We start from the raw sequence: 15,917 nt of genomic DNA, 5'->3' as shown, positions 1-15,917 counted from the left end.
AGCGCTGAAGATAAGGCTGTAACAGATAGAGACGCTCCGACCGGGGTTCACTGTTCCCAGACCTTTCGCTTTAACGGAAGTAAGATACACACGGTTCTATGACGGTGGATAACACGCCCGTACGCTCAGCATTGCGAGAGGCCGACAAACGCCGTGACGTCAACGAGACGACGCCCGCGGACTACACGGAAGTCTGCCAGTGCAGCGGGCACGCTTCGCCTGGGAGCTTAAAGCGGTGTGGCGCCCGGCCTGGAGGAGCAGTCTGCTGCGCGCCGGTCATGGGGAACGCCATGACGCCGAGGGAGGTGCACAACATGCGAGTGCTCATGATCTGCACAGAAATGGTGAGCCCGCCGTCTCGCGCCGCTATGTAATGGTGTTGCCAACGACTACTGTCGCGTTGTGTCTTTGCGTTACAAGATTACCTACTCAGCGTAGTCGCGGTCGCGTACCGATGAACGAGAGCGTGCAATTATCTGCTTCTACATGCACGGCAACTGTTAATGAACGTAGCAGTTACAAATGGCTGTAACTATTAAATGCACAGCACTACAACTGGAAGAACGACAGAGAGTGTAGAAGAAAGTTCGACTTTCTTTTTTTTTTTACGTTGTTTCATATGGTTTATGTATGGTTACACGGACAATATCTATGCGATAACCCATTTCACGCCAAACATTCTGAAACGTATGCCCAGCTACCAACGCGATGCCGGCCGGAGTGGTCGAGCGGTTCTAGGCGCTACAGTTTGGAACCGCGCGACCACTACGGTCGCAGGTTCGAATCCGGCCTCGGGCATGGATGTGTGTGATGTCCTTAGGTTAGTTAGGCTTAAGTAGTTCTAAGTTCTAGGGGACTGTTGATCTCAGAAGTTAAGTCCCATAGTGCTCAGAGCCATTGGAACCAACCAACGCGATAGCATTTTCAGTTCTGCATTTGTTTTCGGTGAGGGAAGCACGCACGTAAGGTCTTTCACAAAACTCCGTAAAAATAAATCCATAGGTGTTAGCTTCGGAGACTCATGTGGCCATTAGCGGGACTCAGCGTAGTGGTGTTCAATATGACCGAGGCAACACCCTCGATATCAAGTTGTGAGGCTGTTCCGTCTTGCTGAAAGATATAATCGGTGGAATCCCACTTAAAGCGGTAGTATCAGCCATTACCCAAGCATGACCAAGGAAGTGTTTGTTCAAAATGTTCAAATGTGTGTGAAATCTTGTGGGACTTAACTGCTAAGGTCATCAGTCCCCAAGCTTACACACTACTTAACCTAAATTATCCTAAGGACAAACACACACACCCATGCCCGAGGGAGGACTCGAACCTTCGCCGGGATCAGCCGCACAGTCCGTGACTGTAGCGCCTTAGACCGATCGGCTAATCCCGCGCGGCAATGAAATGTTTGTTGAATCACTTAGCTCAATGAAGGAAAATGAACTGAACAATTTTTGTGTTGACATCCGACTCCTAATTCTCTGTTCTTGGGTGACGATCAAAATTTTGGACTTCCTTTTCATTCTCTGTGATAATTTTCCATGTATCACATCCATGTATCGCTGTGCATTACATAGTTGTAACTGTTCATAAACACTATATTCATTTTAAATTGCTCTGTATCGTTGGTGCATTAAATATGAATGGATGGTTTTACGTGTCGTCGAGTCCCTGATGACACTGATTCCGACCAGTTGATGTCAGATCGCCGAGGCCTGTGGGGGCGAAGCACCAGCTCCACCGGAGAAGAGGGGGGACAGAAAGGGCCGTAGCGTCTTTGAAGGAAGCATTTCAGCCCTATGCTAGCGGTACTGGCCTAGCTGCAAACGCACCCGCCATGCATATGGCGAATATCCTCAACAGGATTCCATTCGACTGGGAGTACCATGATCGTGTTGAATGTCATCCTTCAAATGCATTCTGTAAGAATAAGCATCGGAATTCATGAAAAGAAACGGATCACAAATGATGTCTGCATATACCAGTATCAACGGGATGTGGAACAGGTGTCACAATTGATGAAGAACGGTTTATTCTGAGTAAGAAGCGGAGTTCCGCCGATCGATTGGCTGTTAAGGGATTCTTTTCCTCATTTATGCATTTAAATCAGTGTGACTTTTATCGCACTTCTCGCACTTTCCAAGTGTATATCTTTTTTCGTCTGTTTACGTGTGCATCGGAAATAAAGTGCAAAATTCTATTCCTTGTCGTATGTTTAATAGAATTTTCTCCTGTTTTTGTGAAAAATGCGTTCCGTGGCGATTTCAAAGCGGTCCTAACATTTCGTTTTTCAAAATTTAGCCATTTGGTGTTACATTGCTTCCAGTATAGGATAATTATTTCTTCCACAACTGGGCCTTCCCCACGTTTAATCTTTAGAAAGTAGTTATTGTTCTGTCTGCTGTTCATCTCAACTTGTATGGTTCTTTGGTTTGCCAGTATTCGAGATTCTTTGTTAAATTACCTGCCCAAGTCACTTAATAGTTACTTGAGATCTTACTTGCCTTCAGTAAGAACCGTTATATCACCTGAGAATCTATGTCCAGATACGCACGGTTTTTGCACTTTTTATTTTTTTCCGTATTTTTCTTTAGTTACCAATAATATACTGTAGTATTTGTTTGTATTTCATACGATCTTTAACCTGTTACATCGTCTGAAAAAGTAACTAGCTGGCGTCGCATTTTGATTTGTTTACTTATACATTAATTTAGTTCTTCCCTCTGTCTTATCTGATCTCGCTTTCATACATCAGTAACACAAGTAAGCATGGAACTCATGCAACTTCATAGCTATTTTTCAAACTTCATTTAAGGTTCACTAAAATTCATGTGCATGTGTGAGTGCGTGTGTGTGGACCATGTTATGGTTTGTAGACTGCAGGTGCTTTTCGTCAGGATAACGAAGTATGTGCTTCGTAACTGACCATGGTCGTGGAAGTACGAGGGTCATACAGTTATTCCTCTCCTTGTTTGCTTTACGGTCGTTAACTGGCTTCAGGCTCAGATGTGCTTGTTATTTTTATTTCGTTTGTCGAATGGTCTTTACGTGTTGGCATCATTCACAAACTTCACCTGCTACTGTATCTTTATTATGCAGTACGGAATGGAGAATGTACTGGCAGCCGTGTTTAACGCAAGCCCCTACCACGCCTTAGCGGAGAAGTGAGACTGTTGTTTCCGAATTGGAGACGCCATTTGCGGGCAAAAATATGAATATTGGTCTAGCTATTTGAAAGGAAGCTGAAGTACGAAATAAAAGGGTATTTTCTTTACAATTCTTACTGAGTAAACAAGCCTGTCTTTAATGAGAGTAATTTCTTAGTTTACTGAATTAGATCCACATTGAAGGTCGGGAGGTTACAGATGTGTATTTAAGAATGTAGATTTCGTTTCTTACATGTACAAGCAAAAATTCAGGAAATTATAAATTCAAGACAGTTGCATAAAAATTACGAAGTAGCAGATGATGGGATTGTTTTATCGTTTACTAAAGTTTTCAATTTCGGTTCTTGTTTAATATTTGCTGGTACATCCTCAATATCTGTCTTCTGCGCTTATTTAATCTTGAATTTATATTTGCATGGCACAGTTTTATCTACCTTCCTTTCCACAACTTTATCATATTTTTCTTCAGTCTGCTTGGACCTGGATAACTGTGATCTCCAATATTGTTTGAATTAGCCACTTCGTCTTCACACTTATTTAGGGATGCAAAGTCCTTCTGAACATTATTTGCATATCTTAAGTCACTGTGTATGCAATGTTTTATCATACAAGGCGTTAGGGGTGAAAGTGCAGATATTTTTATTTGTGACTGAGGACAGTGTCCTTAACAACATTACTTCAGTATTTACTTTATTTGTAGGTTAGTAATTATAGTCATTCAGAGTAGTATGTTTCAGATTAGTTAGTATCTCCAAGAGCAAACCGTTAATGCTTACACTGAGATGACGAAAATCATGGGACACCTCGTAATATTGTGTCGGAGCTCCTTTATCTTGATGTAGTGCAGAAACTCGACGTGGCACAGACTCAACAAGTCGTTGGAAGTCCCCTCCAGAAATATTGAGCCACGCTGCCTCTATAGTCGTCCACAATTGCGAAAGTGTTCCCGGTGCAGGATTTTCTGCACGAACTTACCTCTCGATTATGTCCCATAAATTTTCGATGGCATTGATGTTGGGCGATCAGGGTGACAAAATCATTCGCTCGAATTGTCCAGAATGTTTTCCAAACCAGTTGCGAATAACTGTGGCCCGGAGACATGCCGGATTGTCATCCATAAAAATTTCATCGTTGTTTTGGAACGTGACGTTTTTGGGAATGGCTCCAAATTGCCTCTAAGTAGCCGAACATATCAACTTCCAGGCAATGATCGGCTCAGCTGGACCAGAGTATCCTGTTCATTCCACAGTCCACACCATTATGGAGCCACCACCAACTTGCACAGTGCCTTGTTGACAACTGAGGTCCAAGACTTTGTGGGACCTGCATCACACTCGAATCCTACCATGAGCTGTTACCAACGGTAATCGGGACTCATTTGACCAGACCACGGTTTTCCAGTCGCCTAGGGTCCAACCGATATGGTCACGAGCCCAGGAGAGGCGCTACAGGCGCTGACGCGGCGTTAGCAAAAGTACTCTCGTCGGTCGTCTGCTGCCGTAGCCCATTAACGCCAAATTTCGCCGCGCTGTCCTAACGGATACGTTCACCAGACGTCCCACGTTGATTTATGCGGTTGTTTCACGTAGAATTGCTTGTCTGCTCTCGGTCGTAAAGTGAATTAGTTTTTCTCCGTTAATGTATTAGGAGTAGTATTTTTTAGGTTGTATTGTATTGTATTGTATGTTAACCGGGGACCTAGAGACGACGGAGAGGCTCCGTCCCCGCCGCAGCCGCAGTGGTCCGCAACCCCACGACTACTGCAGTCCACTTCACCCCTCCGCCGCCCCACAGCGAACCCAGGGTTATTGTGCGGTTCGGCCCCCGGTGGTCCCTCCAGGGAACGTCTCACACCAGACGAGTGTAACCCCTATGTTTGCGTGGTAGAGTAATGGTGGTGTACGTGTACATGGAGAACTTGTTTGCGTAGCAATCGCCGACATAGTGTAACTGAGGCGGAATAAGGGGAACCAGCCCGCATTTGCAGAGGCAGATGGAAAACAGCCTAAAAACCATCCACAGACTGGCCGGTTCACCGGATCTCGACACAAATCCGCCGGGCGGATTCGTGCCGGGGACCAGGCGCTCCTTCCCGCCCGGAAAGCCGTGCGTTAGACCGCACGGCCAATTTTTTAGGTTGGTTAGTACCTCCAACCACATGTGGCAGGAGCAGGCCATTAATGCATATTTCCTCATAGGCAGTACGTCAAGTGTTAGAGCGTGGACGCGTGTGCGCAAAACGGTTAGTCTATACTGCAGACATAGTCCAGTTAGTGATGCAGTTGCGACCACGCAAAAAACATCAGATAGTAAATTATGAAAAGTGTTTGTAGGAAGATTGTTTGACGCAGAGAAAAAGAAAAAAACAACTAAGACACAGAAGTGAAAAAATGTTCAAATGTGTGTGAAACCTTATGGGACTTAACTGTTAAGGTGATCAGTCCCTAAGCTTACACACTACTTAACCTAAATTATCCTAAGGACAAACACACACACCCATGCTCGAGGGAGGACTCGAACCTCCGCCGGGATCAGCCGCACAGTCCATGACTGCAGCGCCTAAGACGGCTCGGTTAATCAAGCGCGGCCACAGAAGTGATTACACATTAAAGTACCGATGGCTACAGTATCTGCACATATACTCGTAACTCCCTGTTATTTGACATCGTTCACTAAGTGCAAACGCAGAGTTATCCAGCAAATGGTGGCTTTAATGTGGGAGCGCTACACTAGTGCCAGTGAGCGCCCTAGTCATTTTTAGCAAGTCTACGGTTTAGCTAGAAGCGGTGAGAAACAACGGTGTGTTTTTCTGCTACGCAGATGATATGCTGCATATGCGGCGTGTTGCTGACGCCGCTCCACGGCGAGTGCTGGCAGCGCTCCTCGACGGCGCTCCAGATGGCCGCCTCTGGAGGCTACGGTCTCATCGCAGTGGGCCGCCTGTTCGCTCTGCTCGGCGGGGACCTGCTGCCACTTGCCATCGTAAGTATCAGCCTACCGTGCTGCCGGCAGACAGCAAACTATCTTTTGCTATGAGATGTCTGCATGGCGTAGTATGCTAAACAGCACTTTGGCGACAGTATTGGCGTTCTCTTACGGGTCCATTCCCCGTCAGTCTATAAATAAGCGATATTTAAGATTTCTTTTGTAAAAACTAAAGAAGCAATCTATCGGGTGATCAAAAAGTCAGTATAAATTTGAAAACTTAATAAACCACGGAATAATGTAGATAGAGAGGTAAAAATTGACACACATGCTTGGAATGACATAGAACAAAAAAAAAAGTTAAAAAAATGTCCGACAGATGGCGCTGGACAGCAAAACGTCAGTAAATGCTACCGTGACGGATAAGACGTACGCCGATATGTTACAGAATCGCATCATCCCCAGCCTGGCTGATAAACATCTGCTGGAACGTACGATGTTTATGCAGGATCGCGCTCCACCCCATATTGCTAGACGCGTGAAAGATCTCTTACGCGCGTCGTTTGGTGATGACCGTGTGCTCAGCCGCCACTTTCGTCATGCTTTGCCTCCCACGTCCCCAGACCTCAGTCCGTGCGATTATTGGCTTTGGGGTTACCTGAAGTCGCAAGTGTATCGTGATCGACCGACATCTCTAGGGATGCTGAAAGACAACATCCGACGCCAATGCCTCACCATAACTCCGGACATGCTTTACAGTGCTGTTCACAACATTATTCCTCGACTACAGCTATTTTTGAGGAATGATGGTGGACATATTGAGCATTTCCTGTAAAGAACATCATGTTTGCTTTGTCTTACTTTTCTATGCTAATTATTGCTATTCTGATCAGATGAAGCGCCATCTGTCGGACATTTTTGAACTTTTGTATTTTTTTGGTTCTAATAAAATCCCATGTCATTCCAAGCACGTGTGTCAATTTGTACCTCTCTATCTACCTTTTCCGTGATTTATTCAGTTTTCAAATTTATGCTGACTTTTCGATCACACAGTATGTAAATCTTTTTGCACATTATTTATTGATTCTGCGACGCTTTAAGATTTTTTAAAAGAACTTCAGTTATCACTAAGCCCCCCATCCGAGGAATTAAAGCAGGAGGAGGAGGAGATTAGTGTTTAATATCTCATCGGGAACGAGGTCATTAGCGACGGAGTACAAGCTCGGATTAGGGAACGACGAGGAGGTAAATCAGCCGTTCTCTTTCAAAGGAACCATTCCGGCGTTTGCCTGAAGCGATTTAGGGAAATCACGGGAAACCTAAATCAGAAGGGCCGGACGCGGGTTTGACCCGCCGTCCTCCCGAATTCGAGCCCAATGTGGTAACCATTGCGCCATCTCCCTCGATCCTCAGTTTACGTAATTTGCAACAAAACCTGACGTTGGTGTGTCGCTCAGGACACGTGTATTAGGTGGAGACGAAGACGAACCTGGCCATGATACCATTTGTTTAGCATGAAGATGAAAAATATAATTTAAAAACAAATTTCTTTTACAAGACGGTCACTGTGCAAGGAAAGAAGAAATGAAGGCAAAGGTTTGTTGACCGTCGACGACGAGATTGTTAAAAGCAGAAGCTCGGATAGGAGTGGAATGGAGAACGAAACTGGCGGTGCGTGTTCAAAGTAAGCATCCCAGCACTCAGCTGAAGCGATGCAGGCAAAGCACGGAGAATCTAAATCTGGTTGGCCAGACGGGGGATTTGAACCGATGTCGTCCCAAATACGAGTCCAGCCTCTCACCTATGCGCCAGCACCGTCACTGTCCCCCCCACCCCCCCACCTTCAAAGTCCGCCTTCAAGCGGGGCATTGCATTCAATGAGCGACGCGCTGATGTGGTCTCTGCCACACTGCGGAACTCTAAGGAACGATCTGTCTTACTCATACAGTAACTTACTTATCTGTACCGTGACGTTACGTAGCATGCTCGAGTGGAAAATGGCTGCTACAGCCAAAGCGCGCAAACTACACACGAGTTCTCGAAAGGGACTAGCGTAAACTAGCTTTTCGCTTCAATAAACACATGGCATAGAGCCTCCACCCAACAATATTTCCTATGGTAATTTGAACTTTTGACGTTTTGCAGACACTATTCTTCTTTAAACGCATTTAGCAAAACATTTATTTCCCTCTGTGTCCAAGCAGGCAAGGTGTTCTCTGTACTGAAACGAGATGTGGCCTGCATGTGAAGTAGTTGGTGTTCTTCCATTTCACTGGTTCATGTTCTAATGCGCGTTCACATCACTTGATTGGTTCGATAATTGCTATACATGTTCAGAATAACTTCGCAATGTGTATTTTCCACATTCTGACGTCAGAAACATGTTGCGTTTGGCCTTGACTTTGGAAATCGCAGCCTGTGAGAGGACAGCTTCAGATTGTACGCCCAGTCTGTATTACTTATCACCACTCCTTTCCTTGCAGGTGTTCAACACATATACTGAAGACAGCTTCTAATCTCTGTGTCCACCTCCTCCTTCCTCTGTCTGTCCATCTCATCCTCACACCTTTGTCTATCTTTGCCTCCCCCCCTCTGTCTCTCCATCTCCTCCTCCCCTCTCGTTGTCCATTTCTTCCATCTCCTCTCTCTGATCATATCTTCCTTTCCCTTCCCTCTGATCATATCCTCCTCCCTCCTCTCTCTTTCTCTCTCCACCTCCACCTCCTTTTCCACTTGCTCACCATCCAATAGCCACTTGCTTAATGCACCTCCACGTGCAGCCTTCCCTCTGTCCAGTTCCTCCTCCACTTCACTCTATGCATCACAAACTCTATCTTTCTCAACCTGTCCCCAGCAATGCTAATTGGCATTTGTAGTCCTTGCAATACAGTTCAATAACGCAAGCCGATAATACTGCCGCAACACGCCTGTCATACATGTCAGGCTAGACATTAGGGGGTGGAAAATCATTTATTTGCCCCTGATGTACAGGCTGGCATGCAGTGCAGATCGATAGAGTGTGCCGATACTACTACAACATAACACATCTGCCATCATGTTGGAACCCAGAAAACTGTTTCTCGCCTCTGACATGGAGACTGCCATGCAAAGCAGGTCGATTTGGCAGGCTGATACTGTTCCCACACAACATGAATGCCGTGCAAGGCAACCTATACGCCAGGGGCTGGAAAAACACGTTTTCGCGCGTGTCTCCGCTCCTATTAGAGCTAGGAGGCTATAAATCTCACAGTGCTGATACTCGAGAGGCCTGCTTTTTCTATGCCAAATTTGACTGAAATCGATTCAGGGGTTTGTGAGGAGATCATGGACATGCACACAAATACTCATACACTCTATTGAAACAGTTCTGTGTTTGCCTGCTAAGAGTGAAATGTATGTACGTGGTTGCAGGAGCGGCTGTACGTTTGGGCAGCGGCGGTGCTGTTCGCGGCGTGCGGCGGTGTGTCACTGGGGTCGGCGGCCATTGGGGACAGTGCGTGGGGCCCCACCGATCCGTGGGAGACTCGCGAGGTCACCCGCGCCGCACTCGCACTCCTCGTCACCATAGTGCTGGTTGCCGATGCCAGCACGTGCCACTTGCCCGCAGGCGTCATACTCGAAGTCCCACCTCGCATCAACAGTGCGGACGCTCCTGCTGCCGACGACTCGCCACCGCCCTACTCTGTTGTCATCGCACACGAGGCTGGTCTGCTGCCGTGATACTGAAAAACCTACTCAGGTTCAGCTGGTGAGACAAGCTGTGAAGTGAGGTCTTCTTGTCTGTTCGTGTCCACTTGTGTCGCCACCACAACTATACTGATGCACGACCCTGTGATCCTGAGGATCAGCAAACTGGAACTTCATAGCACATCAGGGCAGTATCCGTGAGTATTGCTGACTCTCCACAATGCAGTGATGTTTGGAAAACTAAAAGTGCAACTTCGCCTCTTGGACCGCGACCACAAGAATCCATGAATATGCCACTGAACCAAAGCCCCAGATGCGCTGTTGCGTCCTCATCCAACAACAGTGAAGGTGTGGACATGTCTGATCTACCACCGGGTGATGATATCGATACGGGCAGTGTAGGGCATGCTATAGGCAGCTGCAGACTCCGACTCTATTGCTCAAACCCTCTGGCGTCAAGCAGCCTGTCTACTTCAATGTACACAACTCCAAAGCTGTTCAGGATACATCGTACTATAGCCCAGTGTTAATGACCTCTTTGTGTTGTGGATTTTGTGTTGGATTCCTCTTTGGACAGCTTGTACTCTGCTGTTGACCGACTTTGTTACGATTATGGTACAAGGACTCGCAACTACTCCTGTGAAGTACAAACTGTGAATGTGACATTTGCGTTCTCCAGCACTTAGGTGCTGTCGACATGAACCCGAGCACCGCTCTCGTTTGGCGCTTGTGGCGGAAAGTGTTTGTTTCTATTGTGCGGGATAGAAAATACCCAAGAGAGTCTCATGATTCCCTTTTTGGGAGCACATAACTAGTAATTCGTATGTTACTGCATGTAAAATTGGTGGTTATAATGATGAACTATTCTGTAGTGTATCCATTGGTTCTCAAAGCTCTCTCTCTCTCTCTCTCTCTCTCTCTCTCTCTCTCTCTCTCTCTCTCTCTCTCTCTCCGTCTGTTGGATGGAGTAAATAGAACATAACGTGTTGTTCATTCAGTATTTTGGTAGTATATTTAGTGGAAGGAAGGGGCGGACTGCTCAACGAAATACGTATAGTTCTGTTGCTCGTAACTACACAACTAAATAAAAGTGAAACGTTAAAAATGTAGAGCGGATTCTAGTCATAATATTTAATGCATGCTGAACAGCAATGTTCATTCTCTTCCGTGGGGTATGGGCTGCGTCAGACATATATTGTAACCTGTCGGTTCTTTCTTTTGTGCAGGTGAAGAACAAGAATGCGTATCTCTGAGTCTATACTGACAAGTAGTTTTATTACAGGGATTTTCATAGAATAAACTCAAGTAAATACACTACAAAGATGGAAGAAACCGCTCTTTACCAATGGAAACAGTGGCTAATCTCCATCGTGATGCGATTTAGGAAACTAAAAGTTACCAGAAAACTTCACCTTCTCCATTCATGTAATCACATAGTTGATGTGAAGAGTACAGCAGGTTTATGTTCCTTGTCAGGCCATCTTTATAAGCAGATCAAGTGCATCGATACATAAAACTGCAGAATGGCCAACTCTGTGTATATAGATTTTTATGTGTGTATGTATGTGCTTGTGTACGTGCATGCGTGTGTGTGTGTGTGTGTGTGTGTGTGTGTGTGTAACACTGTTTTCGAAATCGTAAACAGAATACTCAGATGGAGTTATTGAGTGATCTCAGTGCTTGCAAATACTGTGATATAATTTATTTATATTTTTTACTCATATTTTATTTGTAATTTATTAGCAAAATAAATAATTTCAAGAATACTTTTCTTATTTACTGAAACCATTTGTTTCCATGACAAATGATACGTATAGTTATGTGGTAATATTGCCTCCCTGGTGTTCACTACCTCTAAAAAACTTTAAAACAAATTTCTCAGATAGCATTTAGTTTTTTGTGTATCCGGTTTTATCATAAATGACAGATCTCTGGGCAGAATACGACCTAGTACACGAATGTGCTAATTGGCGAATTTTCCGTGTGGTCAGTGTTTCTATCAAATGATGGTGTCATTTAACTCTTCTATCTGCTGTCAGTCTTATCATCTGTATGCATCCACTACATCCAACGTTCTACCTTCAGTGCCAAGTTTACTGTTCTGACAGCTTTAGCGTCGATCTTTTCCTTCCTCTCTGAAAATTCGTCTGGACGAAGCCTGGTTAAGCACTTCGCTGTAAGTGATTATGACAGTTTCATGAAAAGTGGAGAACATTGAAGTTCAGAGAGTTGAATCGTGAAATTATCCAGATAACATAATGGGACGCAAAACATTCAAAAATAAGGCAATAAAGAGCAAAGGAGTCAAAAATCTGACACTTGATAGCGGCGGTCCACATAAATGGACTACGTGCGTTTGGAGCATTGACTTTGAATCGACAAATTAAAGCCAGCCACTGAAGACAGCATTTCCACAGAGACTATAGGAAACCGTGGAGCTGACGTGAAAGTACGACTGAATTCTGTTAACGAATGATACATAAAGATGAAACTATAAACGGCCCTTGTGCTATTAGTGGAAGCATTGTCTGAATGAAGAACAGGCAGCCGATTAAAAACATCTGGAATTTCGCAAAGCCGGCTAGAGTGGCCGAGCGGTTCTAGGCGCTACAGTCCGGAACCGTGCGACCGCTACGGTCGCAGGTTCGAATTCTGCCTCGGTCAGGCATAAGTAGTTCTAAGTTCTAGGGGACTGATGACCTTAGAAGTTATGTCCCATAGTGTTCAGAGCCATTTGAACCAATTTCGCAAAACTGAAAACGTCACATGAATGTGAGAAAGACTTAGGTTAGTAAACCATCGAACAATGTCAGTAACAGGTATACATTTGGTCAAATGATAAGTAGTTCCGAACATTTCAATGTTTCGTAGCAGAAACTTAACCTTGAAAACGTTAAGTGAATTTTGTCAACACAAAAGACAAAAACATTATTTTTTGTTGTTATTTCGTCCTCTCACGGGAGATGTTCAGGCAACAGAGTCTAAAAGTTCTTCAACAGCACACTTCGTTAAAATGCAATGTGGTCAAAAAAACATAACAGTGAAAACCATACAGATGATATTACCAGAAACAGGCGATTCAGATTTCGTAGGTGATCTTAGTTGCATCTATGGGAAGCTGGTGCTTGTGTATATGTCAGCTGATGGTTCGATGATCCACTTGATGATCCGGGTGAGTGTAGTGTAATCAAAAGTAGGGAAAATATATCTGGGACACGAAAGAACAGATGACCTAGCGAGTTCAAGAAAGGAATTTGTCAGATTCATTCAGAGGATTTATGATAGGGATTTGGTGCAGCAGGACACAGGATGAAACTTCCTGGCAGATTAAAACTGTGCGCCCGACCGAGACTCGAACTCGGGACCTTTGCGGACAAGTGCTCTACCAACTGAGCAATATTACGACTCACGCCCCGTCCTCACAGCTTTACTTCTGCCAGTATCTCGTCTCCTATCTTCCAAACTTTACAGAAGCTCTCCTGCGAACCTTGCAGAACTAGCACTCCTGAAAGAAAGGATATTGCGGAGACGTGGCTTAGCCACAGCCTGGGGAATGTTTCCAGAATGAGATTTTCACTCTGCAGCGGAGTGTGCGCTGATATGAAACTTCCTGTCAGATTAAAACTGTGTGCCGGACCGAGACTCGAACTCGGGACAGAGTTCTGCAAGGTTCGCAGGAGAGCTTCTGTAAAGTTTGGAAGGAGAAGACGAAGTACTGGCAGAAGTAAAGCTGTGAGGACGGGGCGTGAGTTGTGCTTGGGTAGCTCAGATGGTAGAGCCCACGAAAGACAAAGGTCCCGAGTTCGAGTCTCGGTCCGACTCACAGTTTTAATCTGGCAGGAAGTTTCATATCAACGCACACTCCGCTGCGGAGTGAAAATCTCATTCTGGAGGACACAGGATACTCCGCATGGCAGGTTCGGAGTGGGATCACAAAAGGGAATCTATGTGGGAGAAAGCGAAACGGGAGTGGCTCTGGAACTATGTGACGATGACATGTAGGTGAAATACGGAACTGGTAACGAGTGCAATCTCACGAAGTATGATCGACAATTCTGGACTACAGTAGGAACAAAACGGATGATATATTCTGCAGGAAGAGCGGAAAATGAGTAATCATGCAAAAGGTCCAAGAAAAACTAACAGGACACGAAAGCTAGAAGACGAACAAGATGTACACATTAAGTGTGATTGGTTATTAGTAAGTTGCCCACGGAGACTTCTAATAAGTTTGAGAAAAACGGTGAATAAAATTCGAAGTGCACCTCAGCGAAGAGAAGTAAGCATTTCTCAAATACTTCCTCCTGCGCGGCAGCGCAATCCACTAGGGCAAGCGCTGCGTCTTGTTTACATAAGCTTTCAGCACCACTACGAGTGTCAGCCGAAGAGTAAAATGACAAGAAGGCGGGTGAGATATGCTGCAGCTCTTGTAATTGTAACGCAAAACGTGAAAAAGAAAAAGAGAAGTATTTGGGTTAGAGAGTAGATAATGAGAAGATCGAAAAATGATGCCTGTGATAACCTTTTGCAAGAACTTAGTATCGAGAGCATGGATACTGAGTATTTGTTGATGTTAATAGTGCCCGTCATATCAAAACGAGACACGAACTTCGGTACTGTTATTTTAGTAAACGAACGTTTGCTAATCACTCTATGATTTATAGCTACCGGTGAGCTACGAATAAAATAGGCATTTCATTTATTTATGTGAAACGTACAACCAAAAAAAGTTTGAATTTTGAAATCTTTTCTTTGTAGGAGACTCATACAAGTCCCTAATGTACTTGTTTCATATTCCCGTCAGCACGATTTCTCTGATCGTACCGGATGTATGTAGAGCCTTTTTTAACGTTTTGAAAAGGGAAAATTGTTTGAAGGTATGTGAAAACACAACAATGAAATTAAATTTTTATTGAAATAAACTGCATTTTACAGAATGATATGCTTATAAAAATATTTTTTTTCTAATGCTCATAAAATGGAGTGACAAGCTAAGTAAATAGAACATGTAATAATTACACATCGTCTTTTTCTAGACTCCTGAAACAGACTGAAGCTCCTAGAACCGCTCGGCCCCCCTTGGCCGGCTTTACATTCGCAAATCGCGCGGCAAGTTCCTCCGCGCAAGTAAATTGCTGCAATAACTTGCTAGTGTAAACCGAGCATTACAGTCGCTGCAAGACCCTCCGCCGGTTACCCAGTAGTGCAGACGTGGACAACGCTGCTAACAGCAGAACAGCTGTCGTCACACAGCAGTCTGCTGCAGCGGTGGCAGCTGGCGTCCGCTACCGTGTACTCCGTAGGTGGATGCTCTGCAGACGCCAGTAACACCGAACACTCTAAGACAGTAAACAGATATTCATGGGGGAAAGTTCTGATGTGATTTTGCTGTCATTCGAACAATATACCAAAGGAATGCATACCAAAAGAGTGATAAACGTGACTAGAAAGAAGACACTTTAGTAAAACGTGTTAAGCTGAACAACTAGCAACGTTACCAAAACATTAGAAAGAATCTCGAACTCCGTTCAGTCTGGTTCTCTTCTTCAGTAATTTACAGACCAGTCTAGCCAGCTCACAGAGCAGCTGATTTTAGTGCCCTGGTCGAGGCGCTGCACAGTTTAGAGACGAAGCTAATGCAGTGTGATGCTTCACTGTGCGGATCGGTTCAAGCGCGTAGCGGAAAGGCCATGCCACGATGCACAGCGGAGAATGTGCCGGCTACGTGCTGTGGAGAACACACCGCTATCTACGTTTATGGCGCAGCTCCGTCGGCATCAAGTACTGACGTCACTTGAGCAATGGGGAATGTAACAGGTAAGTAAGTCATACTGCATCTATCAAGATGGATGGAAAATAACGTGTTTCACCCGCGTGGAGCATCGTTAGGGTACCTGGGAGTACAATAAAAAGTGGACATAATAAAAAACCGGACGTGGTCCTATCCTGAGATGCTATACTCAACAGTGAGAACCGAAATCGCACATATGTAAGACGTAAAAGAAACGAAAGCACATAAATAATTTTATAACTTCTGCTACAAAGCATTCGTCAAACATGCTTAAAATACCCGATAAACGAACATGAAAAACACCGTAAGAGATAGTATAAAAACCACCAAGAATAAATCTACAGAAGTACTAA

The 15,917-nt window shown here is 44.7% G+C and overlaps 1 protein-coding gene across 1 annotated transcript; it reads left to right on the top strand.

Annotated features, from left to right (window-relative positions):
* Positions 1-270: 270 nt before the first annotated feature.
* On the top strand, positions 271-11,386 carry LOC124801591. Its single transcript, XM_047263086.1, has 3 exons — positions 271-344; positions 5,982-6,143; positions 9,498-11,386. The coding sequence occupies exons 1-3, from the start codon at positions 279-281 to the stop codon at positions 9,804-9,806; spliced, it is 537 nt and encodes a 178-aa protein (XP_047119042.1). The 5' UTR covers positions 271-278; the 3' UTR covers positions 9,807-11,386.
* The last annotated feature ends 4,531 nt before the right edge of the window (positions 11,387-15,917 follow it).

This window comes from Schistocerca piceifrons, chromosome 1, assembly GCF_021461385.2.
Source record: "Schistocerca piceifrons isolate TAMUIC-IGC-003096 chromosome 1, iqSchPice1.1, whole genome shotgun sequence".
Lineage (NCBI taxonomy): Eukaryota > Metazoa > Arthropoda > Insecta > Orthoptera > Acrididae > Schistocerca > Schistocerca piceifrons.
This window is presented reverse-complemented; position numbering and strand designations above follow the sequence as displayed.